The following is a 13,451-nucleotide window of genomic DNA, read 5'->3' on the forward strand; positions in this document are numbered from 1 at the left end:
GCGTGTATTAATGTCACTTTCTTTAAGGTTTTATTCGTTTCCACTTATATTATGGTGTGCAAAAGAGTTATTGGAAAATAAACCTCGAGGATACAATGAAGCCCAATGACTTTCTACATTTTATACTGATATCAATTTCTATAAAAAGTATAGAACAATCTAGAAATATAAAAGATGGTGGGAGAATAAAAAGAAATGTTATTTCTATGTTTTTGGGTGTGTTATACAAATGAAATTTCACTCTTATTTATAAGAGGTATCATGTTTCTTAATAAGGACATAAACTATCCAAATGGATAGTCATATCTTTAGCAATAAACATAATTATTCAATAGATATCTACTTGAATAATTATGACTATTTGTTAATAATCAAGTGACACAATTTTTAAATTTAAGAGACATAACTCATCACTATAAATAATGACAACTTTTAGTTAATAACAAAGTGACATGATTTTTTTTATTCATTTGCAACTATTGAAACACCTTATGAAATATTCACAATAATGTATATTTCTTAGTTTGTGCCACAAAAATAATTTACCAGAGAACCAAATCATTAAATTTAACCAAATGTTGATTTATAAACAGTAAGGAAAAGGGTTACCATATCACAAAAGCCACTTTTTGCTGCTTGTAAAGTGGCTATAGAATCCCTTAGTTTTTCTATTAAATTGGCAAGCACACAAACACACGAGAAAAATGAAAAACCCAATTTTTTTTCCCTATAGATTTTCAAATCAAGCTTGACCCCTAGAACATGCTCAAAATCCCTCTTTCTCTCTCATTGTGACATAATGTGTTGAAAATATGATGAAAGTGGACAAAATATTACTTGTAGACCACATAATTTTATGTAACATAAATTAATAAAGTATTTAACTTTGTATAAATATATTAAAAATTAATATAAATATAAGGCGAATAATATACATGAAATGATTCAAACAGATATTATTTTTAGGTAGAATTGGACAAGGATTAGAGGTCCGGGCCTCCAAAAACAGCAAATGGAATACAGTCTGTTAAGCAAAACAACCCACTAAACTATATGTCAGTATATATGTCACTCCACTCCAGTTGGAAGGTTTCCCCACTTCTATATAATTATACATACAATGTATATACATACACTCCAATCCAATTAAAAGGCAAGCTTCCCACTTCTATTCTATCATTCTAAACCATCAAACAAATTTACACATTCCGAGAAAACTATGAAAACCCACATATATTTTTCTCTGGTTTTCTTCTTGTTTTCAGTAGCCCAAGGATTGAACCCCAAATGTGAGACCCAAGACCAAGGTTCAAACCTCCAAGTGTTCCATATTTACAGTCCCTGCTCACCCTTCAAGCCCTCAAAGCCACTGTCATGGGAAGAAGATGTGCTCCAAACACAAGCCAAGGACCAGGCCAGGCTTCAATATTTGTCGAGCCTGGTGGCTAAGAAATCTGTGGTGCCGATAGCTTCTGGCAGGCAGATTGTGCAAAGTCCCACTTATATCGTGAGGGCCAACATTGGAACCCCACCTCAAACCTTGCTTATGGCCATGGATACTAGCAATGATGCCGCTTGGATACCTTGCACTGGCTGCCTTGGCTGCTCTTCTACTGTCTTTGACAATGCTAAATCCACCACTTTCCAGTCCCTCGGCTGCCAAGCTCCTCAATGCAAGCAGGTAACCTCCCAACCTTTCATTTCTCCGCAACTTCCTATGAATGCCAAAACCCTATCCATCTTAAGATTTTACACAGATTTGCTCCAAACGTGGATGTTATTCTTGTAAAGTTTCGGCAGCCAAAGGGTGCAGGAATAGGCTAAAATATTATTTTTATTTCCACATATTATTCAAAAAATCAATTAATATTTAAAATTTTAAATTTGAAAAATATAAAAATTAAGATTTTAACTAATAAGATTTTATTAGTACCATTTAGATCTAGAGTAAAATTTAAAAAAAATACATTAAAATTAAATAATTCAAACAAATATATGAATTAAATTTAATTAAATTAAAATATAAAAATTAAATTACTTTCAATTCTCAATCGGAAATAATTTATTGGCTTAATACTTATTAAATGTAAATATTTAATATTGATTTTTTTAATATGTTTTAGCTGTTGAATTAGCTTTTGACTGATTTAATGTTTATTTGACTTATTATTCACCACTGATTTCGGATCCAATCTGATTTTTATCCTTAGCTTTAATAAATGATTGATGAAACAGAATTTGGACAAGACAAACCCAACATCTGCACCACTTTGATCCATTGCCAATCTAACAACTTTCCATGTACCTTGTCAATCTAATATCTTAAAAGCACTTGCATGACATGATGGATTCAGGTACAAAATCCCAGCTGCGATGGCAGTGGCAACACTTGCATATTCAACATGACCTACGGGGGTTCAACCATTGCAGCAAACCTCTCACAGGACACATTCACCTTAGCCAACGATTCTGTCTCGAGCTACACTTTCGGCTGCCTGCAAAAGACAACCGGCAACTCGGTGCCACCACAAGGTCTATTGGGGCTCGGCCGAGGTCCATTATCCCTTCTATCTCAGACCCAAGACCTGTACCAATCCACATTTTCATACTGTTTGCCTAATTTTAGGTCCGCCAACTTTTCTGGGTCATTGAGACTTGGGCCAGTGGGGCAGCCAGTGAGGATCAAATACACCCCATTACTGAAGAACCCGAGGAGACCATCCCTTTACTTTGTGAATTTGATTGGAATTAGGGTTGGAAACAAAGTTGTTGATATCCCACCATCTGCCATTGCTTTCAATCCTACCACCGGTGCTGGCACCATTATTGATTCTGGTAATTTTTGCCTTTTATTCTATCAAAACATTTGCTTTTTTAAAAAAAAATTTAATTTTTATGTGATGCAAAATTATAAAAAATAATATAATATATAATATAATTAAAATATATGTTTATTAAATTAATTCAAACTTTAAATGTTGAATTTTTTAAAGCTCTTTTTTGTGTTAGGCATAATTCCAATCTTATCAGTTGTCTTTAAAGTTGAGAAAATAATAATGACAACATGATGCATTATCGTATTCCAATTGCAACTGTTGAATATAGTGTACTTACTTTTGATTTTTTTTAAAAATATTTTCATTAAATGTTTCATGAAATTTAACTAAAAAAAGCGTAATTTAAAATATCACAATAATTTTGGCATCTAAAATTTCAGGTACCGTTTTCACCCGGCTAGTTGAACCAGCCTATGTAGCCGTCCGAGACGAGTTTCGAAGAAGAGTTAAGGTGGCCAACGTAACATCTCTTGGCGGTTTCGACACATGTTACACAGTCCCGATTGTGGCTCCGAAGATAACGTTCATGTTCACCAGCATGAACGTGACATTGCCACAAGATAACCTGTTAATCCACAGCACAGCAGGCAGCATCACATGTTTGGCGATGGCATCGGCACCGGATAATGTGAATTCTGTGCTGAATGTGATAGCCAATATGCAGCAACAGAACCATAGGATCCTTTTCGATGTGCCAAATTCCAGGTTGGGCGTTGCCCGTGAGCTCTGCACCTAAATTCTAGCTTTGTTCCCTAATTTATTTATCCCTATTTTCGTGTATTTTATTGTGTGACCATCGTATTTAAAGTATTTAATATTTATGTAAACTTAAATGTATTAATAATTTGCAACATTAAATTTTGATATTTGGTATATTTGTGTTGAATTTTTGTACAACATATATATTACTAAAATCTAAGTTTATTTTATCAACAAGTGGTTGGAAGAAGTGAGAGTGAACTTCTTCCTGAAATATTTAAATCAAGTTTCAATATTGGAATTGACATTATATGTAGGGTTTTACCAAAATACCACTTTCAGAGCAATATTAAACTCAAACAATAAAATAGATGATAGCACTTGTGCGTATAAAAAAAAATGTAAATCAATTTTTTGCTTTTAAAAAGAAAAATTCAAAACCATGGGCTCTGGCATATTTATTCGAGAGCTAAATTAGTTCAAGTTTATTCAGCTCAATTTGTAGAGGTGAATTTAGAGGGGCTGGGCCCGACTTCCCTAAAATTTTAAAATAATTATTAAGTCCTCAGGTTTTAAAATTTTTATTTTGATATTATAATTAGTATATTTAGAAAAAGATAAATTTGTGTTTGGTTTCCCAAAGTTTTTTTTTTAAATTTGATTCCTTTAATAGAATTTATAATTTTTTTATTATAAAGTTAGTAACATTTTTAGTTTAATTTGGTTAACGAATACAATTTAGTATCTAAATATTAATCTGATAAAAATAAAGTTTAATAATTGCAATAACTAAATATAAATGTATTTAAATATTAATTAAGTAAAAAAAATTAAATAATCATAATATCTAATACAAATTGAGCATTTAACTCTTTTTTTTCTAAATTTTGATAATAAAAATTATCTCGAATTTAAAAATAGGCTTAGCCTGTACTTTGAACATGTATATTTTATAAAAATACCCCGATCTCCTCTTATTAACAATTCTGACTTCATCTCTGTCAACTTGAATTAAAATTTTAATATTAAAATTAATAATTTTATTTGAATTGATTGTATAAATATATAAACATGCTTTCAATATATTATTATTATAAAGTAGTGAAATGGGCATTTTAAGATTCAAGCCTGGTTGGAATAGGTTTAGGTAAAATTTTCAAAAAATTGAGCTATGGGCTGGCTGGATTGAAAATGTCCATAGGTTAGATCTAACTCATGTATAATATCAATGTTGTAAACTTAACTCTATTCAAGATATAAGCTTTGAATTTTTCTAAATCTAACTCTATTCAAGCACGTCACTTTTTATAATTTTTTAAATATAAATTATTAATTTAATATAATTTTAATATTTATATTAAAGTATTTTATATTGTTAGATTTTTTTGATTTTAACTAAACTTGAATACAAATAAATAAAAAGATTTAAACATAAATGTATGGGACATAAAATAATGTAGAGGAAATGAGAAATTCGGATCTCACGGGTGTCACTGCTGCTGAAGGGTGTTATAGGATCATACATTTCCCAAATCCCAAACTGCATGCAAAAGAGGAAGTGAAAATAAATAAAATTTTTCAGATATTAGTTACACTAATCTATGAAACTCGGATGAATATCATATATGAATATATACAAGGTTATAATTTATTTAAAAATTCATATTTCGTAACTGTATTTCGAATGTGTTGAAGAATTGGAGTAATATTAATATACCTTGGACTTGTATCACTTTTACTCCTCTGAATCACTTTCTTCTTCTTCCTCCGTATCATAGATGAATCTATTATCAATCTGAACAAAAGGGATGCGAGCAATGTTGGACCAGTCTTTCCCTTCATCCCTTCTGCAACTTTCTTTTAACAATGGACAGTCATGGATATATAATTCCAACAATGACATAAGCATGTCTCTTCCGGGCAAACATTTCAGCTTTGGAAGTTTAACAATGGACAGACATTCAAGGAAGGGAAGGTTTTGAAAGCCCTTGGAAGACAGGGTTTCGACATTTGGGAAATCGCTGATGGCGAGTTTGCTTAGAGAACAAGGCAACATCATGCCTTTCCCTTCATGTGGAAACATTACCCCATCTGAATATCCTCCATGGATTGCAAGTCTTTTAAGAGAAGTGAGCTTATGGAATCCCCAATGGATCAGTCCTTCAAGAATTTCAGGTTTTGAGATTGTAAGCGAAGTCAAGTTTGTAGGGAAACCTTCTTCAGGAAAGGTTAATAAACATGGACAGTTTGATATCTCCAGTTCCTGAAGATATGTGAGGCAATGCAGGCCATTTGGTAGAGCTTGGAGTATACGGCACCAGCTTAGATGCAGCACATGTAGGCCGGTCGAGGGCAACCTGGAAACCGAAACCAGATTCCGAAAGCATTCGATATGCAGTTGCTGCAGATGGCTGAGCTTGTCCAATCCATCTGGCAGATACTGAATTTTTTCACACCTGGCAATAAAAATGGACTCAAGGCAAGTGTTGTTGTGAACTGAATCTGCAATGGATTCCAGCATTTGGCAAGTGTCTATCCGCAGGTGTTTAAGCCCCACAGGTAAGTAGCCACTTGATGATAAATAGGCCAATTTTGGACAACTCCATATCTTCAGATGTTGAAGCTTAACAGGTAAATCACCTGTTGATGATAAAGATGCTAGAGAACGGCATCGTTCAATTATCAGATGGCTAAGTAAAGATCTTCTGCTGATGTTCATACCATCTTCATCTAATAAACACTTCAAATTATCACAATTTTTTACCACCAACCCTTTTAGCGTAAGAGGCAAGTTGTCGTGTGAAAATGACAACAGTTTCGGGCATTTTACAATCTCTAGCTCCCTAAGGGATGTAAGATTGTACATAGTTGCAGATAACTTCTCTAATTTTTCACAATGCTTGATTCTTAGATGTTCAAGACTGCAAAGTGTTTCCATTTGTCGCACCTCTTCTTTTTGCTCTCCTATGGATATCCCCATTGAAACAAGTTGAGAACAGTTCAAGATTTCCAAATTCCGGAGGAAACTTGATTGTGCTAACCATCCTGCTCCATTGTGGCACAAGGAAGGAAGCTCTCTACAACCACCGACCCGAAGAAACTCGGTTTGTGATAAGCCTAACATCAACCCTTTTAAACAAGAAAACCATGTGATATTTGAGAGAGTGGCCTTCTTGATTGAGCAAAGGTCAAGAGAGCCATCATGTCTCACTCTTTTGCAGCCAACAATTTCTATTTCATACAACCTGGAATGCTTTGGAACTGAAACTTCCAATAGTTGACAGTCATGGATCACAAGCTTTTCCAAGCAAGGAAGATAGTTTGGTAAGCTTCCCAACAGTTTGGGGCATTTCTTGACAGAGAGATCACGGAGGCAATTGAAGTTTCCGGTTTTCTCATCGGCTTGGTATGTATTCCACTCCTTCAACTCTGGCATTTCTTCGAAACGAAGAATCTCTAATGCCGGAAATGCATTTGAGCAATTTTCTCCATAGAACTCAACACCTATCTTATTGACATAATCCATTCCTTTGACATAAAGGGCCTTCAAAAACGGCAGTTGTCCAAGTGCTGGTAATGAAGTACACTTGTGGCAATGTTCAAACTCTAAGAACATTAAATTTTTTAATGAACAATCTCCGACCCATGTTGGGAATGTCTGACCACCATAACACTTGATGGAGAGTTTCTTAAGTTTCTTATGCGGTTGAAGTAAGCCCAACACTTCTTTTTCGACTCCTGCGTTTTGTAAATCACCTTTCACGTCCGCACTCCACTTCAATTCTAGATCATCAAGGCTGAACTTACTGAACAACATAGCCTCCGTTGCATCTTGAGCATTGACAAGATGTTCCAATCCTGAGATAGAAAGTTGACCTTTGAGATAAGATAAATTCTTCAGCTCCCTTATCTGATATCCAACACCTTGGCCTATAACAAAGTTGGACAATGACTGGAGACCAATCAATTCACCGATTCCAAACGGCATCCGTTCAATTGAATTTGCATCAGTAATATCAAGATGCTGTAGATTGGCTAAAAGTCTCAAATCAGATGGTAAGTGTTTAAGGCGATCGCAGCCTCTCAACAACAATGTCTGTAAGTTAAAGAGTGTACATATAGATTCAGGGAGGCTTTTGATTTTTGTGTAAGAGAAGTTAAGGTAGCGGATATGTGTCAGATCACCAATTGAATCTGGTAGCTTGGTGAGGTAGTACCCTTCGAGAGAAAGCACTCTTAAGCGTCTCAATCTCGGCAACAAATCGATAAGAACACTGTTAGATAGGTAGCAGTCTCCATCATTTGGCAACATAAATGACATAAATGTTCGTAAATGCTCTGCATCACCGACTGTATGGAACCTTTTGAATCCATTATACCTACTTCCGACGAAGGATGAGTATCGAGCACAGCTCAAAATTTTCTCATCACCCTCTAGTCTAAAGCATATGTCTCCTGCAACCGATCGAGCTAGATCATTGATGAGGTCATGCATCATGAACTGAGATTTATTCCTGCTACATCTTTGAAAGAAAGACCTTGACACAAGATCTTGAAAGTACATGCTACCTAGTTTTTTGATTTGCAGCCTTTTAGTGTTTACTTGTTGCAACATTCCTTCTGCCATCCATAACAGCACTACTTCCTCCTCTCCAAACTCATAGTCTTTAGGGATAATTGAGCAATACGAAAAACATTGTTTTAGATGTTGTGGAAGGTGATAGTAGCTCAGCCTTAGAGCTGGAATTATGCCACTTTGCTCTTCTGATGAATTCCATATCTCATTCTCCAATACATCTTTCCATGCATCTGGATCAACACGAGTTCGAAGCAGGCCTCCAATTGTTTTAGCTGCTAAGGGCAAGCCTTTACACTCCTTCACAATCTGTTCTCCAAGTTCTTTCAAGTCCAAATGACCACTGAAATCTTTGGCTCCTATGGAATGTTGAGCTAAAATGAACAAACAATCATCATTTGACAGTTCTTTCAGTGAGTAATCCGGAACCGTTTTCATAACTGATGAGACGTTCTGGTTTCGCGTTGTCATAAGAATCTTGCTTCTCGAATCCCCTACTTCGAAAGGAGATCGAAGGATGGTCCAATCATTGTAACTCATATTCCAAATATCATCCAAAACAAGCAGAAATTTCTTTTTGGACAGCTTCTCCTTCAATTTGACTTGAAGCAAATTCAGATTATTTACATCATTGCAAGATGCATCACAAGTGACCGACTGCAAAATCGATTTTGTTATCCTAACGATATTGAAATCTTCAGAAACACACACCCATGCTTTGACGTCGAAAAGATCTTGGACCCTATTATCATTGTAAACTAGTTGAGCAAGAGTTGTCTTACCAATTCCTCCAATGCCAACAATGGGGACGACAGAAACTTGAACATCAGTATCACCATCCATTAAAAGCAAATCAATCACTACATTTTTATCATATTCTCTACCATAAACAAGAGCTTCATTCACCAAAGAACTTGTTGGTGGTCTTTCAACTCTCTTAGGCCTACCAACATCGAACTCTCTTAATTGCAACTCATTTTTCCAAGTGACCAAATCATCCAATCTAGAACTAATGGCTTTAGTCTTGTTCATCATCTTATATCTAAACAAGAAAGCATTCGGACCAAAACTTGCAGTGAAGCTATGAATGATCTTCCTTACCTTACTTCGGTGCGCTTGTTGATCTTTCGTTAACTTGTTACGAAGAGCTTCTGTAGCAAACTCGTCCAAGATGTCGTCGACATCAAAAGCCAAGTCTCGGAGCTTGGACAACCACATCTTCACATGCTGGTCCTTCAATTGCTTCTCCTCTGCATCAGCAAGCACTGCATGGACAGTCCTCAGTACTGTCTCCAGCTTGTTAAGTTCCTTTTGAACCTCTTTTTCAGTGGCGAAGTGGAGGGTATCAGGAGAGGTTAAGTTGGCAAACAAGGCCTCAAAGAAAGAGGATATGGCAATTTCTCCAGAGAAGTACATGGCTCAACCTTGAGCAGCACTGAGATGGGAATTGATTGATAATTCAACAGTAAGGGGTTGGATTAAAAGTGTGAAGGGACTTAAGACAGCTAGAAATTCTGTCATTTTCTTTTGAGTTTTCTATAATACAAATATGGATGGATGGACCCCCAGTGTTTGAAAGCAAGGGTAAAAATTGTCAAAGAATCAAAACTGTGTTGACTTTAGGGATGAGGATGCTTCCGCGTAGTAATGAATGACCAAATAATTTCAAACCAATTCGATAGTAACATTTTGTTACTTTTAAGCAATTTTTCTCTGGTGACACCAATGTCATATCCTACGCCCAATACACAAGTCAATTTGATGGGGTCCAGGCTTAAACATTGTATGATCCATCTTTTTGTTTTTAACAAATTTAAAATTTAATTCTTTTTATTTTTTTAAAATTAGGTCCAATTATTAATGTTTTAAATTTCTTTTAGTTAATTTTATTGATGTAACATTTTAAAATAAAAAAAGTTACTCACTTGATCATTATGTAATTAAAAAAGGCATTGTAATGTCAGCAACCTTTTAGCCTTAGCCTAGTGATAAGAGCATCATATTGTAGGCATAAAATAAGGGGCTGTGCTATGGTGTTGCCCCTTTCTAGCTGCTGTTATATCTGCTGCCTTGAAGCTCGGAAGTCGCCACCGTCGCCTCCAACTGCCGCTGCCGGCGTCTAGCTCAGGTGAGGCAGTTGCTGCCGTTTTATTTTTAACCAACTTTTTGTTTGTTTGTTTGCGTTGTAAAATGTTAACAAAGTTAAGCTGTTTGCTAATGTATTTTGACTTCTCCTTTATGGCTTTATGTGCTTATTTTTTTATGGGAGAGATGGGGCTATTTATTGTATCCATTTCCAATTGGTTTTTCCCATTTCTATTATTTTATTTTTATTTTTTAAAATTTTCCCATATTTTACTTATTTTTTAAAATTTTATTTATTTTAATATTTAGACTAGCCAATTCAGTAGTTAAATTGACCAAAACGATTAAACTGAAAACCGGTGATATGAACGATTATAAATAGTACAATCTCATGATTTTATTCAAAGATTAAGTGAATATGTACAACTAACCCTATATTATAACATTTTACTATAACAACTAAATTTATTGTAGAACTAATTTTTATGTTTTATTGTTACCTTTTATACCACATTTTCATATATAACAACAATATTCATAAAGTACTAAATTAATTATCTATAAAAGTCTTATGTCTCAAATTTTAATTATATTCTTAAGTGAAATGAAAATAATGAATTTTAGTTAAATATTATTTCACTTAATACTTCTTCATTTTGGCACTGGTCTATTTTCATCAATTTGACTCGTGTGTTTTTATTTTGTATATCCCATTACTCTAATTTGATTTTTCGTTAAAAAAATTAAACCAACCATAATGTGTCAAAAAAATTACTTAAAAATTAATAACAGAAAATTCAAATTATTAAAAATAAAAATTATAAAAGTCCAATTTTTTTTAGAAAATTATAAAAACTAAAAAAACTTTAATTTATTTTTGAAAATTATAAAAATTATAAGTATGCAAAAACAAAAAAAAAACAAAAAACAGATTTCATAACATTTTAAAATTTTGTTTGTTTGGAATTTATGGATTTTAAAAAATTTTAGAATTTTATGAAAACTTTTAAAAGTTTTAAGAATTTCTTTTATATATTTTTAAGAAATTTCGAGTTTTTTTAGTAAAAAATAACATAAAATTCTTTAAAAAATTCTGAAAAAATTTAGAATTTCAAATAAACCATTTGTTTAAACTTTATGGAAATTTCTAATTTTTTAAAAAGTTTTACATGTAATTTTAACTTTTTATAATTTTCAAAAATAGATTATGATTTTTTTTATTTTTTATAATTTTGTTTTTGGACTTTTTTAGGTAGGTTTTTTTTTTTGGATTTCTAATGATTTTTTTTAGTTTTGTTATATTTTTAAAAAAATTCAAGTGAATTTTTCACTTTTTCTTCTACATGGCGGTCAATGGTTAGTTTAATTTTTTTTTTTAAAAATTTGGGTTGGGATAACATAGATTACAAAATTAAAGTACAGGGCTTAAACTGATAACAAGAATAAAGTATAAGAGCCAAACTAATAAAAAATAGTATAAGTACTAAAGTGATGATTTATCTATAATAAAAGGGCCAAAAGAGATACTAAGCTATATTATTTCAAGAAAACCTTAAATTTTATTAAAAAATTATATTAATTATATTTATTAAATAAAAATAATATTAAATAATTAGAATTAAACTTATGAAAATTTATCAAATTTATTAAATATACTATCTAACTCTCGTTAATTAACAATAGGGTAAACTACACATGTAATCACCTAATTTTCATAAGTATCATTTTAGGAAGAGTGGTTTGTATCTCTTTTCATTTTGATCATCTTTCCCAATAAAAGTTAATGGAAATCCCACGTGGAATTCCAACTTCTTTTTCTTTCACTCGGTAATTTTATAATTAATAAATAATTTTTATAATTTATACCAAACTTAATAAAATCTTTTTTTTTATTTCACTTATTTTCTTCATCCTCAAGAGCAAAAAGAAAAATCAATCTCCCAAGCATCAAATCTTGGTCGCCTATTCACCGTCGCCGTCGGTCTTGAAATGCCGTCATCAGGCCACGCTTCGACGATAACCCACTGTCCAAAGCCACCCAAGACAAAGTCTTTCCTTCTTTTCTTCGCTATTTCTCTTTTTTTTCTCCATGAGTCATCATAGCCACTATTGCCCTTCTACCCAAAACTGATACCCCCATTAAACCTCCGCCATCAAACACTGCTTAGAAGCTTTTTTATAAAAATCATTCTAAAATTTTGAAATAATTACAAAAATAATTCACTTTTTTTTATTATGTACATAAATGACCTAAAATGAATGGTGAAAGTTGGTAAAACCAAAGAGATTGATACCACCAACATGCCATGTCAGCCAGTCAAATTAAAAAAAATCAATTTTTCTAAAGGAGCCATATAGAAAGGCGCCATTTGTATAAGTACAAGAGAAATATCATTATTTTTCATTAATAGAACCATAAAGAATGGTACTACCACTTTAATGTGGATATTTTATTTGGTAGAGCTATAGAGAATGACGCCATCAATATTCTATGTTAGTTTTTTTTAAATGTATTTTTTTAATTTTAAATTAAAATTTATATTTTATTTGGTGAAGTAATTCTCTTTGGCGTAATTAATTGACTATATATAACCTCAATGGTAGCTCACTCTACGTTGAAAGAGAGATGATGAGTGTTTTTTTATGTTTTATTGTTTATGTTTATTTAGAAAATTTTATAATTTAAAGGTATGTTTTGTTTAATGATAATCTGGTGGAGCTCCGACACCGACAAATTTAATGATTATATTCGACGACAATCTCAAGTAAAATTAGGGGTCTCGATTGCCAGCTATTTATTTGGTAACGGGTTCAAATTGGTTTTGTAAGTCTTTTCGTTGGCTGTGGTAGGACGATAATGGGTTCAAATTGGTTATGCAACTAACAAGTGGATTATTTGGGATTCTCTAGGTCAACGGGATGTTTGAAGGTTTTAAGGAATCCCAAATCGAATTGCACGAGTAAGATCATCAATATCAACAGCATCCGAGCTACAAGATAATAGCACCAAAAAACTTGCTCAATTGACTTGCTCGTGTTGCGGTTAAATATTGTATTTTTCAATTTGTAAGACACAATGTTGTTGGTCTTGAACAAAATCGTTTAATTATATTTTATCTGTAAGATAAAATGTTGTCGACCTTGAACAAAATCGTTTAATTATGTATTATTTGTAAGACACACAATCATTTAATTTTTTTTTTAGTATTGAAAAAGTTGCTTGTGTTGTAAAATTATATATTGTAAGTTAAGTG

General features: G+C 32.8%; 2 protein-coding genes across 2 annotated transcripts; one reads left to right on the forward strand and one right to left on the reverse strand.

Moving 5' to 3' along the window:
• The first annotated feature begins 1,019 nt into the window (after positions 1-1,019).
• On the forward strand, positions 1,020-3,710 carry LOC107904810 (aspartyl protease AED3). The gene is made up of 3 exons (XM_016831300.2): positions 1,020-1,681; positions 2,355-2,835; positions 3,218-3,710. Exons 1-3 carry the CDS (start codon positions 1,220-1,222, stop codon positions 3,571-3,573), a joined length of 1,299 nt encoding a protein of 432 aa, XP_016686789.1. The 5' UTR covers positions 1,020-1,219; the 3' UTR covers positions 3,574-3,710.
• A 1,192-nt stretch (positions 3,711-4,902) lies between these two features.
• On the reverse strand, positions 4,903-9,596 carry LOC107904809 (putative disease resistance protein At3g14460). The gene is made up of 2 exons (XM_041094608.1): positions 5,254-9,596; positions 4,903-5,076 (listed from the first exon to the last, which is right to left on the reverse strand). Exon 1 carries the CDS (start codon positions 9,526-9,528, stop codon positions 5,272-5,274), a length of 4,257 nt encoding a protein of 1,418 aa, XP_040950542.1. The 5' UTR covers positions 9,529-9,596; the 3' UTR covers positions 4,903-5,076; positions 5,254-5,271.
• Positions 9,597-13,451: the final 3,855 nt, after the last annotated feature.

Source organism: Gossypium hirsutum, chromosome D05 (genome assembly GCF_007990345.1).
Source record: "Gossypium hirsutum isolate 1008001.06 chromosome D05, Gossypium_hirsutum_v2.1, whole genome shotgun sequence".
Classification (NCBI taxonomy): Eukaryota; Viridiplantae; Streptophyta; class Magnoliopsida; order Malvales; family Malvaceae; genus Gossypium; species Gossypium hirsutum.